Here is a 21,678-nt window from a genome sequence, read left to right as displayed (position 1 = left end):
TGATAACAGAAGACAAAAATGAAATAGATATGTTCCCGGTCTTCAAATAGTGTTATAATTCGGTTTTGGTTTGTTGTAAATTAAAGTTAATTTTGCAGCGTTTCACATTAAATCAACACAATGTTTCTGGCACATAAACGTTACCAGCTCGTAGTAATAATTCGAAATCAAATGTAGTATATAATTCCTTACGTTTTTCATAAAAAAATCTTTGCAATACGAATTTAAAATTTGTTTTTCGTTTCTTTTAAGATGTGTGAATAGATATTCAATTTGTCAATTAAAATTGCCGAAAAGACGTTGGGCGTGCCTTGATTGTATATATGCAATCTATGGAACATTTTAACACTCCAACGCCTTGTTAGCTATATAGTATGTATTTTTTCGGGCAATATTGCGCGGTTCTTGCATGTGTTTGTTAAACAAATTTGCGTTTCATTTCGATCCAAAGTGTAATTATTTATAAGTTCCAATTCCAATCTGTGATTTACGTGTTTGGTTTTCTCATGCTGTATTTTCAACAGTAGAATAATAAATATAATTTCGGTGATGAATAAATAAATAATGACATTTCTGACAGGTACAAGGATAAAAAATGAAAACGGAAAGATTGCTAAAAAGATAACCTGTTTCTTTTAAGATTGAAAATAGTAACCCAACAAGAAAGGTAATCGATTTGCAAACAATGTCCACAACATCACCGTTAGGGGTCGACAAAGCTCTAAGCAGGTTTCGTTTGGTTAACAGACAATTTCAGGGCAGGAACGTGGCCGAATGGCCTGGCGCGCCCGACCCAAATAGAGACTGAAAAACCTGATCGGGATTCGTCCCCGAGAGTGACCTTGTTCGAACCCCGTGAAAAAACAAAACAAAAAAACAGGCAATTTCAACCTAACACAAAATTTGTTGAACAACACGTCGATATTTTATTATTTTTGTCACAACGGTATATTTTTTTTGTCACAACGGTATAGTACATGTTTGTACTGATGATGACAACAGATATTGTCGAAACGTCTACACGATGTATTCTATATACACCACTACCTTGGCAGTAATGTTTATGATTAAACTACTTTTCAAGTCCGTGCATAGTGTTTCTAGGTATATGGCGTGTTTTGACAGTTTTTAAAACATTGTGTGTAATGCCGTAACATTAATACGTACAATTGTATTTCTAAATGTAATCTTTTGTCTCTGATTTATACATTTGCCACATATTAAGCGATAATATCCCAAACTCCTTAGACCAGTTACCCAGATTTTTGAATTTGTGCCTCAACGTTTGTTAAAAACTTTGTGTACTCAATACATTTTACAACATACATAAAGAATTTTACCAGTCCAAATGATTTCCAAGGGATTGTGACTAACTCAGAATGTGCAAACAATAGTAACACGCCCTCTGATCGTTCACAATGTAAACGGGGTACTTGTTAAATACACGGAGTCCGTTGGCGAAGTATCAGTTGAAAATTAATTTAGCCAAAGTTTTAAATTTTAAAAAATTTAAATTTCGTAAAACAAGTGATCAATGGGGAAGTCAATATTCCAAAGTTTTATTTCAAAACTTGCAGCGCATTTGAAAGTTGTAGGTAGAAACATTAAAATACGAACGTAGTCAAATCAATATCAAACTACAAACGCAAAAACAGACACAGCATAAAAAAAGTTTAACATTTACTTTTCTTTGTTCAATTAGGGATCTTTACAAACAATAGTTTTGTTGCCTATCAAAAAGAATCAGTATTAAATACAGGACAAAATGCAGAAAATTGCTTAGGTAGTTTTGACATTCTTTGCTTTTGTGGCCCTTGTGCTTGAAATAATATCTCTGGCAACGGCTGCCTGACTCGTGTCCTCAGTGGATTATATAGGATCATGGGAACATTGCAGTTTGGGCTATTGTTCATCGTTTATCGGAAGTAAGTATGTTGGTTTTGTTAACTTTCATAAAAATGCATGCTAGCTAAGGAATAGATCTTTTTATGGAATGTTGAACATTGTTACATTAACATATGACTACAAACAAAACGTGTTACACGAGCTTTTGAAAGAGCAAACCAAGTGATAACTTACCGAATAAAAGTGAGGTTCCCATTTACTCCCAAAAAGTATTTTCTCATGCACAATTCAAATGTAGTTTTTAGTTAATATTTCATAAACTTAGTTGTATTTTTTGATGGTATTAAAGTACTACAAAGTGGTCAACACGGTGGTCTTACATTTAAATACTTCAATCTCTTTCCATGTAGCTTCTTTGGACGTTTGGTTTCAATGGCCGACACGGATTTTTGCAATAATTTCCACCTTAGCATTGTTGGCGGCCGTAATCCACTGTCTGCGGATTTTGTTTCAAAATATTCCTCTTGATGGTTGGGCAACTGGAAGAGGATTGCCAGGGAGCTTTACTTCGGCAGGTAATGTGACAAAATTAAAGTTAACCTCAGCACAACAATAAAAAATAGAAACAGTTTCAACTCCGGAGAATGGGCCGACATCCATCCATAGACCTCGTGTAAAAATATACTAGTAAAAAGTGAACATACACACGTACAGGGATCAGCCCTTAAGCGTTTATGCAGACCAGCAATCACGGTATACCCATTTTTAAATCATAGTACGTTTTCTAGCCTGTATATTGTCTCATGGGAAATGCTTGTGTGACCGACTTGATTCGGTATAACGTCATTAATAGACCTGGCGTACTAAGATGGTATAAAATGCCATAGTACGTGCTTGGTTTGTTTCTATGATAGTGTAATTTGAAAGACTATCGATTGTGGTAAAATATGTCAATTTAATTAGATATAGGTTCGTATAAAGGTACGTCGATGTTTTTTTTATGTCAGAGGCATTAGCCTAAAAAAATTAACTTAGGTTTTACTATTTGAAAGGTTTAATAACTTGGCCTATAATACGCGATACAAATAGGCTTTCACCTGCGCCATTTAGATTTTAACGCCCCTGTGTTTGTAATAGATAAGTGTTGACGAACTTGGGTAAAATGGGTTTGTTTTCCACTTTGTTAGGCAGGTCCATGGCGCATGAAGTTTTAATAGCAGTTTAGATGACTAAAGATTACATGGTATTATTTTCACTTTCGCTCGATGCAGGAAGCGTCATACAGCTAAAACGAACGTAGTGCCTTTTGCTCGAAAACAACAAGTAACTTTGTTGTATTGTGTGCGGTCTACTAAATATTTCACGGGTTTTCTCGCAAGTGCGATAAAAAAATTGTACCTCAAACATTGATTAATCGGTTGGAGCGTAAATTAATCACGCTCATAAATGTTGTCATGCCATCAGACGGTTGTAACTTGAGTTGTGCCAACGAATACCATGGCACCTACTACTACACGGAAGTTAATATTTGACACAATACCTCGAATGTCTTATCAGTACAAATATTCTAGGTTGATCATTGGTGTTTAAAATTATATTTAAATACCGGACGTCCTTGCATGCTTTGAGACTATGGAGAAAATTCAAAACTTTAGCAGACAAATATTAATTTATTAACTCGGGCATACCAAGATTAACTGTTGCGAGTTCGTAAAAAAAATCACGAAATACAGGTTGGTATAAACTGGTTTGAACCAACTCGTGTGTTCAAGACATAAGTTTTAGTTTCATTTTTATTTATTTTTAGTTGCTTTTGTTAGTAGGCTACAAAACAAAAAAGTAACTTTAAACCTCTTGTTTTACAGCTAGTATGGCGATAGTGTCCTTGTGCTTTTACACTGCGAACATCGATCTAGTTACCGGAGTCACCTGGGGTTATTCCTACATTCTTGGCTGGTGTGCAGTGGTTATGTGTGTCTTCCTTGCCCTTAGTTCAGCATCTATAATTAAAATATTTCAAAATCAACGCAATGTTTCCGGCACATAAACGTCATCTGATCGTAGTAATTTAAAATCAAATGTAGTATACAATTCCTTACGATTTTCATAAAAAATTCTTTGCAATACGAATTTAAAATTTGTTTTTCGTTTCTTTTAAGATGTGGGAATAAATATTCAATTTGTCAATTAAAATTGCCGAAAAGACGTGCCTTGATTATATACTATATAAGTCGTTAATAGGTAAATCGTTGAACACCGAATGTTTGATGCAAATTCAAAAGGGCTACACTCAGTGGTGGAATTCATATTTTTTTGTCAACCGGTTCTATCACAAAAGTCATATTTTTCAGTCGGTTCTGTTACAAAAAGTCCATTGACAGTAACCAGTAATGCTAACCGATTCGCTGAACTCACAAAATTTAGCAACACGGTTCTATAGAACCGGTGCGAACCGACTGAATCCCACCACTGGTTGCACTCTTTTGGGTGGTTGAATTTAAAAACAAATTTAAACACAAATACAACCAACAATGAAACCTTTTGTACACTATAATGCAATGTTTGCTGTTTGCTGTATTTTTACGGGCAATACTGGGCTGTTATTGCATTTGTTTGTTAAACGATTTTGCGCCTAATTTTGTTCCAAAGTGTACTTGTTCAAATGTTCTAATGCCAATCTGTGATTTCCGTGTTTGTTTTTCTTATACTTTATTTTCAACAGTAAGATAATATAATTTCGCTGTTCAATAAAGAAATACTGACATTTCCGACAGGTATAGACATAAAAAAGAATAACGGAAAGATTTTTATGACGGTAACCTGTTTTTTCAAAGATTGAAAATAGTACCCTAACAATAAATGTAATCGATTTGCAAACAATTTCAACAACATTACCGTTAGGGGTCGATAAAGCTCTAAACAGGTGTAGTTTCGTTTGTGGCGAGTTATAACCTAACCCAACCATTCGTCGAATAACACGTCGATATTTTATTGAGTTGAGTTGAGTTTATTTCGCCGGTGATACAATCATAGCAGCACAATTGCGCTAAAATATTCACCAAGCCGGAAATAGCTGCGCAACGTTGGGACGTTATAAAGCGCGACAATTGGTGGAAAGATGATAAACGCGCTGTAGCTACACCGTTACTAAAGGCGTTATGTGGCAGGGACTCACATTATAGAGGGTGGGGTTGGCGCATTGGGATATCAAGACTGGGGCGGCAACGTTCGTGGGACCAGTCAAGTTGGGACCTAACAGCTAACCACCCGTGTTAGGGAACGAGGGTGGGGTTCAACAGGAAAAGAAACCAGCAAAAGAAACCCTGTTGGATAGTTTCCGGCGCCAGAAGCCAGGGTGCAACACAAACACAGTGACGATATAACGTGACAGTTGTACAACATAAAAAATAAAAATAAAAAAGGAAATAAAAACGCCACAAAAAAGTAATTAATTGAAAAAAAAATAAACAGATCAATGCGTCCATAGAATCGTGTGATTTGGAGTATGTAGGAGGATAGATATAGGAGCATTATTTTTATCACAACAGCATATGGCGTTTTTGACAGTTTTTGAAATACTGTGTGTAATGTCGTAACATGAATACGTGCAATACATTTCTAAATGTAATCTTTTGTCTCTGATTTGTACATTTGCCACATTTTAAGCAATAATATCCCAAATCCTTTAGTATCGTTTTGACCAATTACGGATATTTAAAAAAATAATTTTGCCCCAAAACTTTGCGTACTCAATGCATTTTACAATACACGACATACTAAAGAACTTTACCAGTCGAAACTGTTTCCAAGGGAACGGTGCCCAGGAATCGTAACTTAGAATGTGCAAACAATATTAACACGTCCTACGATCGTTCACAATGTAAACGGGGTACTTGTTAAATACTGAGTCCGTAGGCGAATTATGATCAGTTGAAAATTAATTCAGCCAACGACTTCAGGACATTTTTAAAGAAGCATCGTAATAAAAAAAATATTACTTCTAAGCTTAAGTTTATTTAAATTTGGTAAAACAATTGAATTTTACACATGTTTGCGTCATCGTAACTTTAAGTTTAAGGCGTTATTGTGGAAAGAATTGCAATATACAATCCAATTTCCCAAAGTTAGCAGCGATTTGAATATTATAGGTAGACACATTAAAATACGAACGTAGTCAAGTAAAATTGAAACTACAAACGCAGAAAGAGACCTAGCATATAAAAAAGTCTAACATTTACTTGAATTTGTTCAATCAAAGATCTTCTTAAACAACAGTTGTGTTGCCTATATTAAAAAGAATCAGAATTGAATACAAGACAGAATGCTGAATTGTGGTTTCAAAACTTTGACATTCTTTGCTTCCGTGGCTCTTCTGTTTGAAATAATATCCCTGACAACGGCTGTCTGGGTCTGGTCGCCACTTGACTCTAAAGGTTTATGGGAGTATTGCTTTGCTGGTTTTTGTTCATCGTTTATCGGAAGTAAGTATATTGGTTTTGTTAGATTTAAAAATGCAAGTAAAGGAATATTTTAATGGAATGTGTAACAATACTGCCGCACACGACTATGAATAAAACCTTTTACATTAGCTTGTAAACAAGTTTGAATGGAATGTAAACGTGCAGTTTCATGTAAATCATTTAATACAGAACAAACTAAGTCAAATCTTGCTACCTGCTTATTTTCTCCCAAAAATCTTTGATTTTGCATGAGTCAAGTTTATGCTTTTCGGTTATATTTTATACTTGTATTGTTAGTTGTAACTTTTTGATGTTTTCCTGTACCACAAAGTGGTCAACCTATTTGGTTATGGTGGACTTACAGTTAAATACAACAATTATACTTTTCTATGTAGCTTTCCAAGAAGAGTGGTTTCATTGGCCCACAAGGATATTTGCTATAATTGCCACCATATTACTGTTGATTGCCGTAATCCACTGTTTCCGGGTTTTGTTTCTAAATTATTCTCTGGATGCTTGGATTACTGCGAAAGGATTGCCAGGGAGCTTTGCTTTGGCAGGTATTAAAAATAAAAAGAGTTTCAACTTAGGACACTTGACCAACATCTGTCCATAGCTGTTGTAAAAAATATAAGCCTACTGGTTTAAAATGAACATACAAACACATTGGGATGGACCTTAAAGCTCATTTATATATCATATAGTACGTTTTCTAGCCTGTGCCTTAATTTATAGAAATGCTTGGGAGACAAGCTTGATTCGCTTAAAATACTAGTATAAAATACCACTGTAAACCATCACGTGGTCTTAAAGATTTTAGCTTGTGGTAAAAATGACAATTTAATTACATAAAAGTTTACATAAAGGCACGTAGATGTTTTTTAGATGTCAGAAGCATTTGCCGAAAAAACTTAAGTTTCGATGTTGAAAAGTTCAACAACTTGCTTTCTTATACGCCATGCAAATGGGCTTTTACCTGACATTCCGGTATCAACCTGTGTTTACCATAGATGACTGTTGCAGTGGTGGGATTCAATTTTTTTTTACAAAAGTTATATTTTTTAGCGGATTCTGTTACAAAAAGTCCATTGACAGTAATCAGTAATGCTAACTGGTTCGCTGATCTCATAAAATTTTGTGAGATGGTTCTATAAAACAGGTGCGAAACGGCTGAATCTCACTACTGGACTTTTGACGCTGTGTAATAAAGTGGGTGTTTGCTTTAACTTTGTTAGGCAAGTCTATGTCGCATGGAGGTTTAATAGTAGAATAAATGACATAAAGTCACTTGCTTTTAACTATATTTAAACTCAATGCAGTCAGCGTCGCATAGCAAAACCGGACGTAGTGCCTTAACCTCGAAAACAAACAGTGACATTGTTGAATTGTGTGTCGTCTACTAAATATTTTACGGGTTTTCTCGAAAATGAGAGTTTTGTAGGTCAAACATTGTTAAAGTAAATTGGCACTTTAATTGGTCACGCTCTGAATGTTTTCATGGCAACGGAACATAAAAAACTTGTATAGGACGTCGAAACGTCGATTGTTTACAATAAAACTGCTGGATGAGCAATACTTGGTCATAAAAACGTATGTTTTGCTATCGAAACCATGGCACCCATGCTATACGGAAGTTAATGTTAGACACAATACCTCGAATGTCTTATCAGTACAAATATTCTAGGATAATCATTTGTGTTCATAAGTATATTTAAATACCGGACGTCCATGCAAGATTCTAGACTATAGAGAAGTTTCAAAACTTTAGGTGACAGATATAAAATTATTACCTCAGGCCTTAACTGTTGCTAGTTGGTAAGAAATTTCGAGATACATGTTTGTAAAACTGGTTTGAACCGATCAAGTCCATATCGACTCATGGTCAAGTTTATAGAGCTCTTCTGGCAAATGTACTTTTATTCAGACGTTTCGACGTCCTATACAGGTCGTCATCATCAGGGTAAATAACACTGAATGCGACTAGGACGTCGAAACATGGAAATAAAAATACATTTTCCAGAAGAGATCTAAAAACTTGATAGTATGCCTGGTCGCAATAGCATATTTATCTACTCATGGTGTTCAACACATCTGTTCACTTTCATTTTTATTTAACTTCATTGAATTTTTGACAGTACAAGACAAAAAACGCAATCGTAAACTTCTTGTTTTTTCAGCTATCATGGAGATTATCGCCTTGTCCTTTTTCACATCAAACGTGGATCCAATTCTGGATATATTCTATGGGTATTCCTACATTCTTGGCTGGTTGTCAGCGGTTATGTGTATTTTCCTTGCAATTGGCTCTGGACTTACAAAACAAATTAACGCTATCCTCCCGCTCTAAAACATAATCACCTGCATAAGCTTGTGTTTTCTTACATAAATCAGCATGTAGTTTTTTACGTTATTCATAAATTTGAATTAATTTTTTTTGCAATACAAATTTAAAATCTGTATGCGATTTTTTTGTTTCAGTTGAAGATATATGCGAATAAATTTTTAATTTGTCAGTTAATATTGCCGAAAAGAAGCTTGAAGTGCCTTTATACTACATATGTCGTTAATAGGTACATCGTTAAACACCGAATGTTGTAATGAAAATTTAAATGGGCCACATCCTTTTCAGTGGTTGGATTTAAACACAAAAGTTAAACGGTCATAAAAACTTGTTTAAACGGCATTTATCTTCAAACATAAGCTCCACCATTTCTTCTAAATGGTAATAAAGTCGGCTCGCAACGACCGCCATGTTTTCGAGTTGATAAAAAATTAAACTAAAACCGTAGTAGAATCACAGCCCTAACAACACACTTAATTTTTATTGTGACAAATAAAACCTTCACCGTCCAACCTCAAAAGGATAATGTATACAAGCCTAGCAAACAGGCCGAGGTTGCTATGGGTTAAGGAACGATTAAACAAGTTAACGGTCTCACCACACGCAGAACGACTTACTAGAAATAATAAAATAATGTTTGTCGTACCTGACAAAAAGCGACTCACGATAACGAAGTTTTCCGACCGTCCTTGTGTCAAAGAAATGTGAATGTTACCTTTAACCCTTTTCTGGGTTTTAAATGTACAATTTTCAAAGTATAGTTAGCCAGGCCCATTAGATGGTGTTGTACCGAATCAACCGGTCGCCAATCATTCCCATATGGTAGGGCGTAGGCTAGAAAAACCAAGCCTGCGGTGAGATTCGAACCCACGACCGGAGTCTTTCCGAGACTCGCGCGTCTGTATGAACGGATCAAGGCTGACAACAGTTTTGATTTTAGGTTAACCTTAATTCTTCAATGCTTTGATAAATTTTGAAAGCCAAAAACAGTTCCACTGACTTTTAGTATGAAACAAAGTTTATAGAAACGCAAAGCCATTATACGTTCTTAAAAGAACCGATCGTATTGAGAACTTAAACAACAAATGATAGATGAATCAAACGAGATTCCCATGTTTATCTTTCTGTTAGCGCATCGCATTCGAACGTTGGCTCCGCTATACTTCCGTCTTTCGTGTGGTGCCAACGAAAAGGAACGCAAAAGTTATTTCCTCTACGGGCTGAGTAAGCCTTTACTGTGCTGCATTTTCAATACAAAGTCACATGAAAGATTTGAGTCATACGAAAATAACAATGCTTTGTTTGCGATGTGGAAATTATTCACTTACATTGGCGTGGAGGTATTAGGAGGTTTAACAGAATTTACCGAAAATGTACTTTGCAGATTCAAATTTATAAAAACACGACGTCATTCATCCTTATGAATTCAAGATAAACATATTTTCGCCTGTGCGGTCATGTAAAGATAAATGATTTCATGTTTTTATTAATTTGAATCAATAAGCATGGAAGATTTTAGTTTCAAGTTTAAATAACTTGTACATTGCAGTTAGCGAATACAAACGCTTTAGATCAGGGGTGGGCAACCTGCGGCCCTTCTTTAAAGGTTGTGCGGCCCGCAGAGACGCTTGGATTTCAAAAATACTGTCAAACGAGTCCCAATTATTACATATTTTTAAACTCATTAATGCGCCTGATGCTAGTTTTCTGCGACCTGGCAAAATGTGGCTGGAATCAAATACGAATTATACTTGTAGTTTAGCATATTTGGTAAGCAACAAAGCAAAATTACTTTGTGTTATACACAGGTGCGGCCCGCGATCCAACTTTGACATTTGTAATTGGCCCCACAGTAACAAAGGTTGCCCACCCCTGCTTTAGATGAACATTTAATGCATGAAGACTTGGATCCTGAACACAATCAAGGTTAAACATTGTGGTGTTCTGCGCAGTAGATGTCCTTTTTAAGTGGTCTGTCGCACTTTATACAGGGGAAGTTACGTAGAAGAAAATTTCTTTAAAACAATAACCGTGAAGTATTGAAAGGACCTGAGAAATCGAGCCATGTCAGAAAAGACTGAATACGTTCAGTCTGACAATAGCGTGCATTTTCGTACGAAACTCCCATCAACAACTCCAAGTTATATTTAGCAGTGTTCAGTAAAATAGAAAACAAACATTTAAAGCTGATTACGTGCTTGATAAGTAAACTGGACTTTAATTGTAAATCGACATTTTTAAAGACAGAAGTCCACGAAAGAAGCAAAAGTCATATTACGCATTCATAAAGCAAAGGAATTGAAAAGCATTTTTAGCCAAGCTGCAGTCACTATTATGCTTTTTTGTAGTTGTTTACTAAAACTCAGAATAAGGATTTTGGATTTTGTTGAACTGAAACTTTTCCCACAACCATCATGTTAAAAGCTGCCTTGGCATTATTGGCTGCCATTGGCCTTGGAGGCGTGATAATGAACGCTGTTTCCTTGGCAACAGTGCACTGGGTACAACTATCTGTGGATCCTTCCTTTTCTACTGGATTGTGGGAACGTTGTCAGCCCATCTGTCTGCATTACAAACAGAACGGTAGGTGGAATAGAATCTTTAATGAGACATGAATCCCATTTTTTATGGTTTAAAGAAAAGAAAGATTGCACTAACGCTGATGATCTGTCACTCTTCTAAAGCAATTTGATATGTTTAATAAGTAAAGACAGATCCGTCAGTCACCACCCTGTTATACAGGCTGATTCCTGTCGTCTGTTGTGGCATTTCCACTTACACTTGTTATAATTTTTGTAACACTTGTTATAATGTTATAAAGAACACACATCTGTAAATTTCTGAACCAGAGATATCGTTTTATGGCTATGTTAATCTTCATTGCAACTATTTCTATGTGCAGTGGCAGGCTACGTGTGGGCTACTCGTATGTTCATCATCGCTGCCCTTCTAGTAAAGTTCGTCGCTTGTTTGTGTGGGTTCGTGTCGGTCGTTGGGATGTCGATGGCGAGGATGTGCAAAGTCGCCTCCAATCTATTTCTTACAGCAGGTAGCCAACGCACATTATGATTTTTTACTGAATAAGTTAAGAAAGTTTACCCCAAGTCAAACATGGAAAGTTCTATGTAAACATTAGTTATGACTATTAAAGCCAGAAATCAAGGAAGGCTGTTCGGGTCTGGTTTAGAAAAAGTTGGAATAAAAGGGGCTTGATTCGGGACTGTTTTTACTATCAGTCTTATTTGTGCTGCAATTCTACTTTCATGCCTTATTTGGTCTTTGTTTTTGGAAAAAATATGGGTTTGGGCCCTCTTATAACTTGATTCTTATTCTTTCAATGTTATATTGTTTGGTGCACAAATTCCGAAATTTCTAGCTATAGTCAGTAGAAAATAGGCTATGTCAATTTTTTCCCAGCTTTTGATTTTATTGGACGTTTCATCAGGACAAACCAAATTTTCAAATAAAAAGTCAAACTTATTATAGTTATTTAGAATCAATTGATTGAGCAGTATCTGACCCTCTGACAGGCAACATACTTAACGACGATCACTGTTATTGTCCAAGTACAACTCTAAGTTTGGGCGTCATTGCTTGCCAGACCCATATACGCGTACAGTTAGCGCCTTTCCACCTGTGAAGTGGTTTGGGTGTTGGTTTTTAGCCTGTTGATGTTTTATCTTCATTTTATTGTTGCTTTTTTCTCGCTTTTACAGAACTGACGATGCCAATAGGCGAAATATATATTCTTAAACCTTTAACGACTGATTCTGTTTCTCTGGAAACCTGTTTCCATAATTAGTATTATAGTTATTGCAATTGTGCCACAGAGAAATTCTAAACTATGTTTTTTTATCAGCTCTGTTTCAACTTATTGGAATGGCCGTGTTTACGGGGGAGTACACAAAGACGGTGTTTGAAGATTGGGGTTATTCCTTCGCACTGAGCTGGGTCGTGGTGCCAATAGCGTTAATGCTTGGTGTATGCTACAGACTGGTGCATCAAAAAATCGCATAATGATAAAAACATTTCTGTGTGTTATGAGACCATTGCCTTTGTTTTAAGCTTACTTATTGTACAATAGCTTTGTTTCAAGCAGATACTGATACAGTATACATAATTTCCCCCCCATAATACATATTTCACCAATGGTTTCTGACATCGTCAGTATCTTCGACCGAATGCAAACAGGATAAATAATTGTAAATAATTGATGTTGTAACAGTATAGGTTGATTTCAATGCAATTTTGCTTAATTTTGACAGTATTTTACAAGAGACTACATTAGGTGGAATTCATGGCCGATATAGCCTAATATCTGTTTTTGTGCCATAAAACCGTTGTGTTGAATTGTTTTCAGATTTTTTTTTATTTCATGCTGTTGTATTATAAAATGCAACAAAGTGTGTATTTTCTTCATGCATTTCACTGCCAAAGTTGGCGTTTTTGCTCTTGCTATATATTGTAATAAACAAACCCATAAGTTTGTGATCATGTACAGCTAAAATTGAACAAAACAAAGCGAGCAAATTTGGCCAGGAAAATTCTTAACATCACAGTTCCGTCTTTACACGTTCCTGATGAGTCATGCTACGTGGATGACGTTTGCTGGAATTTTGGACCGTGGATTTCATAATGCGCTTGCGACGATTTCGAATTGAGAGTGGAAATTTTAATTTCGTTGACCAAGTCACCACACGATTAACGATCGCAACTGTCCAAGAATCTATGTCATCAGTGATCAAGTATATCAAAACACAAATTCAAAAGCTGAAGTTGAACAAATAACTGGGATTGAAAACAAATATAGGCTATGTTCCATATATCGCTTTATAACACAGTGTAGCTGCAGGGCGTTTAGCTAGCTAGTGTATCCACCAATTGTGCCAATCACTTTTTGGCGCTACATAACGTTTCTAAACGTTGCACAGATATTTCCGGCTTGGTGATTGTTTGGGTGCAACTGTGTTGCTATGTTTTCTTTCACCAAGCGAAATAAATTGAAAAACAAACATATTTAGTAACTGATTCTCTCATTTAAAGTAGATTTTCCATTCTCAGTAAGAAATATGTTCGAATGCATAAAGCTCGTTCAAAAGTGAGTTTTAGACAACTTCGTTATTTCACACGTAAGAAGCACAACTGGTCACGTGTGATAAAAATCGCGCCCCGTACTGCCAATGCATTGGACTCAAGTCATATGATCTCCCAGTTGCTTTACAATGGCTTTTGTGTTTGTTTCCGCGTCATTGTGTTTACGCTTGCAGGTTTTTAGGCATTTAACATCGGACAATGTTTAACTAATACGATAAAGGCGACTGTCGTTACTGAATGCATTTGTGGTTTAGTACAAAACAGAGAATTGTACAGCACCAAACGTTTGATGGTATGTGTTGTCAAGCTTTTGTGCAGTTTGTAACCTACCGATGGGTTAAGTTTAGTTGCAGATTGTGAACTTATTTGTACAAATATGAAATGTAGATGACATATGGCTTGCACATACGGTGACTAAACTACAAATAGTTCGCACTAAAAATTTATGAGTCATACAGTTACAGTTATTTCAGTCAGGGATTCTAATTAATCTGGAAAGTTTAAAGTTACACTTAATGTCAAAACTGATCAGCAGTTTTTGGGAAGATTTCTTATTGAATGGTATCGCTAAAATACTGGCCCGATAAGTCTTTAAACATGTACATCTTTAGAGCGAAACAGAAATCTGTATATAGATCCAATAGTTTCGGTGACATTGGTGAGGCCAGGGTTTTTTAAGTTTTTTTTTTTTTTTTTTTTTTTTTTTCACGGGGTTCGAACCCAGGACTCTCCCGGGGCCGAATCCCGATCAGGTTTTTTATGTCTGTATATGGGTCAGGCGCGCCGGACCATTCGGCCAAGTTTGGTTTGGGTGACCGCTAAGTAGTTTTAAGAGACCGCAAGTGTTTCATTTAAATACCAAAAAATAGCCATATTTGCTTAAACGAATTATTTATTAGGCTACTGGCAAATTTTGGGAAACCGCTGGAGAAATTTGGGGGACCGTTTCGGTCCCCCAAAACACCTTTAAAAAAACACTGCGTGAGGCTATAGCAAGAGTCCATACAGTTATTTCCATCAGGATTTTAGCAGAAAAAATCATGACCAATTGTGGCCGAAAACTGCATGCAAGTTGTTATGGTTTCGTTTGTGCGTGCTGACGTAACCGAAAACTTAAACCGAATAAAGTTATTGCGACTAAACGCACGAACATAAGAAGCAGTTCTCTCGAAAGACTTTCTTTTTAATGACATCACGAAAGTACTAACTCGACATGACTAGAAATCATACGTCCACTCTGAGCTTAGGTTTCAAAGTTAGCAAGTGTATGGTGGCCTATGAGTGCCACCTAAAAAACATGACATTAAAATAGAAAATTAACTTAAAATAGCGAAGTAATTTGAAAACTCAAATGAAAATTCAAATAAAATTGATTTGTGAATTAAAAGTGATTTTTATTTTCAAATCACTTTTCGTTTTACAAATCAATTTTATTTGAATTTTCATTTGAGTTTTCAAATTACTTCGCTATTTTAAGTTAATTTTCTATTTTAATGTCATGTTTTTTAGGTGGCACTCATAGGCCACCATACAAGTGTGATAGCTATATATATGGTTTTAGATGTAAGATATGCACTTAGTGGGTTCGTTTGGGTTTGCGGCTTTGTCAAATCCAGTACACTTACTGGGTTTGCAGGTTTATTTTTTGACACAGCTAATGTCAGTATAAAAGGTCACTAAAGCCAACACATAAAAAATATAAGTTTCAGTCATAAGCTTTTACATGCGGGGTGTTATGATAATTGACATGTCTATTCAATACTTATCCCAGGTGCTTTACAGTCAAACCGATAGTGTTGTAGCGTTGTAGGGTCAAATAACTAAAGGAACGTCGAAGCAATGCAACTGCTGGGGTTGTGTATTGGCAGTTTCGCCATTGCCAACTTGGCCCTCAGTTTAATTGCTTTGCTTACTCATGAATGGATAAAGTTTGCTGACAGTGGAGTTTTACAGCCATGCACAGGTGAGTTAGCAACCAAAAAAACTTTTACGCAACCAAAGCAATACTTTTAGCAGTCAGTTTTCCCTATTTATTTTTACCAGTTTGTTCTCATTATAATTGAACAAATGCCATAATAACTATCCGTTCATCATAACTGTTACAATGTAAATGGACTGCGACATTTGGAGTACCATTCCTTTTGATGTACATCTGAGATAACATATACCCTTTGTAAATTGAATGTGGCAATAATCACATCATGAATGTCTTAGTATTGCGGGCCACAACAAAAACTAATATTTATCCTATTCTGCTGATTTCATGGGCTAAGCTTAGTTGACAACGTTAAAGTCCCTACATTACCGTTTTTTAACTTGTTCTATCTTTTTGCGCAGAAAACCAAACTTACTGTACTGTGAAGGTACTGCTTGCGGGAGGGGCGGCGTTATTGGGTGTTGCAGTTTTGTGTTGTTTACTTTTTATGTGCAGTTACGCCATCACGCGGACAATGAAAGCTGCAGCATCTTCATTTGCCATAGCAGGTAAGCTTATGCGTTGATTTTGGGCCTTGATGTTCAAGGAGGTTATTTAAAATATGCTGTGTCCAAAACAATGGCTTCAATACTTTGTAACACAGAAAATTACCTATGTGTCGTTTTGTTAAATGTTGGCGCATAACTTACAGGGTCAAGGGCTAAAATATCCCAATAAACACTTCACAAGCAAGTTGCCGTATGCAGTGACTTATTTGTTTTGCAAATGCTGTTCATTACTGTTTAGGGGGATCTGAATAAGAAAAAAACTAAGCAAATAAACATAGACAGCAGTATACCATTAAGTTGAAACGCCTTCTCTGCGAAAATACATCAGTTTTACATTACCTATATACACTGATGCATGTCAGCTTAACCACGCATATTATCGACGGAAAACTTGCACACGTTGAATGCATAGTTACGCATCCCCAAGTTGTCTGTTAATGACACACCGGGGCAAACTTCATCAAGCCCTTGTCTTTACTGAAGCTTAAGTTGTAATATGACTGAAAAACCTAATACATTTCATTTTGGTGTTTTTTACAGCGCTTTGCCAAACAGTCGGAATGGCTGTTTATACCGCAAAAACTCACATATACGTTGGAAAGCCGGGGTATTCGTTTATTATTGGTTGGGTATCAATGGGTCTAAGTGTTCTTCTGGTGGTTGCTGCATCTCTGATTGCTCACAGGACTGACAAAATCGAGGCAAGTAAAGTCAAAGGAGTCGACAACCCAAATTACGTTTACGAAGTCAAGACGTGATTCTGTAAATCAAGTGTTGTGTTTTTTGTAGCCACTGTGATTATTCGCTCGCTGTGCAATTATTTTGTGATAAAGAGGGCTTTTATGATTTCATGCCACTTTTGTTGCTTGTATCTTCACATGCTCTTGAAAAACGATTTACTTCTGCTATATGATTACAAATCATGAGTAAAACTGACTACGTTGTTATCTTTGCTGGTTTAGCTGATGTTATTTTCGAATTTTAAAAAAATTAGTATTTAAGGATGTATCTCCTGAGAAGTAATAGTTAATGACAAACATTCTTCAACAGACAGACGTGTTCAGAATCACAAAAGAAGTGTAAAATCACAAAAGAAATGAATGATTCAAGGCAATAAATACTTTGAGCGGAAAATCAATACAAAGCATTCAAATTAGCAGAATTGGCGTATTGATATATAAGAGTACAAGTAGATTAATCAACACATGTCTCCACAAACAGTTACAAGTTAACGAAGAAATTTGTTTGCATTCGTTCCTGTCACCCCTTGAGCTGGATCAAAAACATTAATACTTGACGTTACATCATAAGCTCCCCTTCTTAACAGTTTTCTGGCTTGCCAATAGCGATAGAACATTACACCAGACATGCCAGCGATTACAACGGCAAGTACTATGGTAACAATGTATCCCGGATGTAAACCAGTATCGGCAGCGGGTGTAGGTTGGGACATGGAGCTTGTGGTATTCAAAGACGACATGGTGATGTTATCTGTGTTTGATTCCATTGATGTTATATTGGCAACACTTGGTGCCACGCTTGAAGTATGTGCAGACGCAGAATGTGCGATTATAGTGGAAATAAGTACACCGAAAGAGGATGCCTGGCTGGTTTCGATGTTAGATTGACCTTCAGTTGTTAAATCAACTTCGGTTTCAGATTGCACAGAAGTAGAAGAGACATCTTTTCCAGTCACTCCCTCTGTTATTTCGTCGGCATATGTACTTGGGTTCATGTCCGATTCAAAGACTGAAGTTTCTGTAACACGTGTGTATTCATCCTCATTTGCATAAGTCAAAGTAGTAGTGTCAGAAGCGTAATGTATATTTGAATATGTAGTTGCCCTAGCAGTGCCGTTGTCAGCCGCTAAGGTGTCAACTGTCCCTGCGTGTTTCTCAGTTCCAGGTGTCGTGTCGGTGTCAGCAAGGACGACAGGCATGTCAGTGTCAGAAGTTATTTCCTTTGCCACAGAAGTAGTTTCTTGATCAGAACCGGGTGCAGTTTCTGTTAAGCTCGGTATATTCGTCGAAACCATGTCCACAAAATCAGTATTCAAGTCATGGGTATAAACTGTTGCAGTGGTGCTTTCGAAATCCACCAAAGTGGAAGTTTTCTCTGTGGCAAGCCCATCAATGTCAGCCATTGTATTGGCTTCAGTTTCAGCCTCCAAAACAATCCCCAAACTTGTTGTGTTCGGGTTTACAGTTGCATCCTCTAATACTGATGCATTAGTTGCTTCAATTTTGTTGTCTTCCATTGCAGTTGTAGGTGGAGTTGCATTGTTTGTTTTTAGGTCTATCGCGGAGGCACTGGTTGCCACGTCGTTAAGGAAAGATACGCTTGGGTCCTCGACACTTACTGTAATAACACTGATGTCTGACTCAGTGGAGGAAACAGTGCGTTCATCCGCCATCGAATATGTTTCCGTATTTGCAGAAGAAGATATTATTGTAGAAGTAAGTTCCGCTGAAGAAACATCTTCCATACTTCCTGTAAATACCGAATCAGTAATTGATTTTGAATTTAAAACGGTAGCAGGTGCAATCGTATCTGTTACTACTTCCCCAAATGGTTCTGTAGTCATGTCAACAGCAAAGTCATCAACTCTGTCTCTTGTCATATTTTCACTAGTTGCAAAAACAGTCGCTCCTTCGCTAGTTGATGATACTGATTCATCCGTGGCTAAATCTGTTGCAACGACCATGGTGTTCTCGGTTGTAACACTTTCGGCTGAGTTTAAACTGGTGTCTGTAGTTGATGTTTCATCGGAAATTAAAATCTCTGGGTTTTCTGTTGTCATTATGCTTTCTACGTTTGTCACAGAAGATGCCCCTACCATTGGCGTTGCCGTATGGACTTCGGAAGTTATCGATTCAGTGACAGAAGTAACTGCAACAGAATCCATTGATGTAGAATCTTTCGTTTGGGTCAACGCTTCTTCGATTAAAGTTGCACAACTTGGATCACTACTTACTACATCCAATGAATCTATATCTAAAGCATCAGTATTTGTAACACCGCTTGTATGCGTTTCATCTGTTGGATAGTTTTCTGTATTTGTTATCGTGCCAACTGTATCCACACTCGCCGTAACCAGTGTTGTACCGCCATCTAGTAATGTTGTTTGTTCCTCAGAACCAACTGATACCTCTGCACGCATATTCGTGTTGGGAGTAAGCTCTTCTGCCATTGTGACAACATACCCTACAGTTTCGGGGTTTGAAGTGACCGTATCGGTTAAGCCAGACAAGCGTTCTGTGGTTAAGGATGCATCTTGTAAAGTACTTTGATTTTCTTCTGGTAAGATTGTTTTTACCAAACTTTCTGTGGTAATGTCAGTGGAAATTGTATCCGACGCATCTGTAGTCATTGTAACATCAGAGTCTTTAACTGTGATTGCAAATTCCCCTATACCAGTGGCTGCATATGTGCCTTCTGTTTCCTCAATCGTTGCTTTACTTTCGCTTTCAAAAATCGTTGTTGTAAACCCGCTTTCTTCTTCAACGTTCGCAGTAGCAACAGGCGGAATTTCGGTTATCTCGACCCGGTCTGCCGTAGAGTGACTTGTGTCTTCAATAGTTGTGAGTTCATTGTCAATGGGTGTGGTACTGAATGGTTCTGTACCACTGGACTCATTGTTAAAGGTTCCGTCACTTGTTTCGGGTGGGAAAGACATTAAAGAGGCATGGTCAACGACAGAGTGTTCACTTGTTGCTTCTACAATAATCAATGGTTCAATTGGGTTTGATGTGGCATTAAGTGTTGTACCTTCTGTTGTGCCGTCGTATAGTGTTGCAACAGAAACATGTTCAATCGATTCAGTGGCTGATGGTAGGTTAGTCGTCATACTATCAGTGTCACTTATCATGTCTATAGTGCTTGTGTCGTCCAAGGGTGTAGAATCTGACTGCATTATAACGGATTCTGTGGAAGAATCTTCAGTGTGTTCTGTATGGACGAAAGTCATTGATGTGGTTTCTTCCATTGCAGAAGAAGTTGTCATGGATTCGGAAAAAGTAATCGCTTCATCAGTTGTTGGTTCTATGGATCAAAAATGTTGTCTATTGTGTGTTGAAAGCAAATGCCAACTTTTAATTAAGTCAGAAACCAAATCCAAGCTTATGCCATAACTATCCGAAGCAAACTGATCTCAACCCCCAAAAACATGCATACAGATTTGAAATACTTCAACAAAGCCATCAAAAACTCGGACCAATAGTCATTTCATACCTGAATAGAATGCACTGCAATTTACACCGTCGCCAGTAAAGCCAGCTTGGCAACTACACTGATACGATCCGGGGGAGTTATTACACTGGGCATCCATGTGACAGTTATTGAGCGAGTCTTCTGAACATTCATCAACATCTAAGAAATGTAGAATATGGTGTTGACACGTTTAGTGGCAAATTTGGTGATTACTTGGAACTTACCAGTTACCACGAAGCTCGTATTCACCCCAGAGAAATGTTCAACTAGAATTTTCATGATGTCTTCCAGTGAAAGGCCGCCATAATCCGTAATGTTTATAGTAAGTGTGACAGGCTCTGAGAGCAAAAAAAACGTATCTTAGAAGCATTATTTCGCACCTTCAAGTTTTGCTAGTTTCCTACCTTCTGCTGTACAACCAGCCAGACACAAAGCCAAGGTCACTAACACCGTTACAAAAAGATAAAAACCTGGCATTCTCGACTGTCCCACTGTTCCGGTATATTGTAAAGACAGGTTCCTTATGTGTGTTGGTTTGTAGTGTTTGGACCGGAATCATTACGTTACAAGTAAACAATAAACTCTTGCTTCAGTTATTTTAAGGTGGGCGTCGTGTGACCAATCGATTATTAGTTTAGTGATGGTGCTCGGTGCGGATTAGATTGGTCAAAACAAATTACATGAATTCTACTTGAACAACATCAGTTTCAAGTCACTATATTAAATCCAACTCTTCAAGCCTTTTTCCACACTTGCTTCTGTTTCATAATGGAATCCTAGGTGTTATCACACATAACATAACGAATTGTGAGAGATCAACAAATCTCATCTTCAGTCAACAAATCAACTGTTGTAAACCAATAAATGTTTAATGTAGATCAGATGTTGGCTACTAAATTATCCAGGTACTTGCGTTTGAATGGTAACAGACACAAGTAAGCTGAATTATCGGGAGATTGAAATGAAAAATTCGTGCAGAATACCATGTTTTCTATTGGCATTAATCCTATTCTCTGATATGTTCCACTACATTCGGCTGCTTCAACTGCAGTAGTACAAGGGACAAACCGGTTGGAGCAAAATTAGATGTGCGCAGTTGGGTAACATACACTGATCCGCGAAGGTTTTTTTGTAAGCTGTATGAGCACGTCAAAATATTGGTCGTTGTACCATCCTCAAACCTCTGCTTCTCACTTTAGGCTTTCAGCATCTTGCAAATAAAAACCTGAACAGTACATTCTGCAA

At 37.0% G+C, this 21,678-nt stretch overlaps 2 protein-coding genes across 2 annotated transcripts; one reads left to right on the top strand and one right to left on the bottom strand.

Annotated features, from left to right (window-relative positions):
- The first annotated feature begins 15,236 nt into the window (after nucleotides 1–15,236).
- LOC145217416 (uncharacterized) lies at nucleotides 15,237–17,160 on the top strand. The gene is made up of 3 exons (XM_080084678.1): nucleotides 15,237–15,703; nucleotides 16,078–16,224; nucleotides 16,765–17,160. Exons 1-3 carry the CDS (start codon nucleotides 15,580–15,582, stop codon nucleotides 16,980–16,982), a joined length of 489 nt encoding a protein of 162 aa, XP_079940804.1. The 5' UTR covers nucleotides 15,237–15,579; the 3' UTR covers nucleotides 16,983–17,160.
- Nucleotides 17,161–17,236: 76 nt separating this feature from the next.
- Nucleotides 17,237–21,636, bottom strand: LOC145217413 (uncharacterized). Its single transcript, XM_080084674.1, has 4 exons — nucleotides 20,838–21,636; nucleotides 20,658–20,771; nucleotides 20,455–20,592; nucleotides 17,237–20,265 (listed from the first exon to the last, which is right to left on the bottom strand). Exons 1-4 carry the CDS (start codon nucleotides 20,908–20,910, stop codon nucleotides 17,453–17,455), a joined length of 3,138 nt encoding a protein of 1,045 aa, XP_079940800.1. The 5' UTR covers nucleotides 20,911–21,636; the 3' UTR covers nucleotides 17,237–17,452.
- Nucleotides 21,637–21,678: the final 42 nt, after the last annotated feature.

The sequence above is a fragment of the Phallusia mammillata genome, chromosome 3 (genome assembly GCF_965637545.1).
Source record: "Phallusia mammillata chromosome 3, kaPhaMamm4.hap1.1, whole genome shotgun sequence".
Lineage (NCBI taxonomy): Eukaryota > Metazoa > Chordata > Ascidiacea > Phlebobranchia > Ascidiidae > Phallusia > Phallusia mammillata.
The sequence above is the reverse complement of the archived record's forward strand: the minus strand, read 5'-3'. Positions and strand labels throughout refer to the sequence as shown.

Excerpts from the sequence above, each read along its gene's own strand:
- LOC145217416 (XM_080084678.1), top strand. The coding sequence starts at position 15,580 with ATGCAACTGCTGGGGTTGTGTATTGGCAGTTTCGCCATTGCCAACTTG. Across the intron at positions 15,704-16,077 it reads AGTTTTACAGCCATGCACAG|AAAACCAAACTTACTGTACT; the intron begins GTGAGTTAGCAA and ends CTTTTTGCGCAG. Across the intron at positions 16,225-16,764 it reads ATCTTCATTTGCCATAGCAG|CGCTTTGCCAAACAGTCGGA; the intron begins GTAAGCTTATGC and ends TGTTTTTTACAG.
- LOC145217413 (XM_080084674.1), bottom strand. The coding sequence starts at position 20,910 with ATGCCAGGTTTTTATCTTTTTGTAACGGTGTTAGTGACCTTGGCTTTG. Across the intron at positions 20,772-20,837 it reads GGCTGGTTGTACAGCAGAAG|AGCCTGTCACACTTACTATA; the intron begins GTAGGAAACTAG and ends TTTTGCTCTCAG. Across the intron at positions 20,266-20,454 it reads TTGCAGTGCATTCTATTCAG|AACCAACAACTGATGAAGCG; the intron begins GTATGAAATGAC and ends TTTGATCCATAG.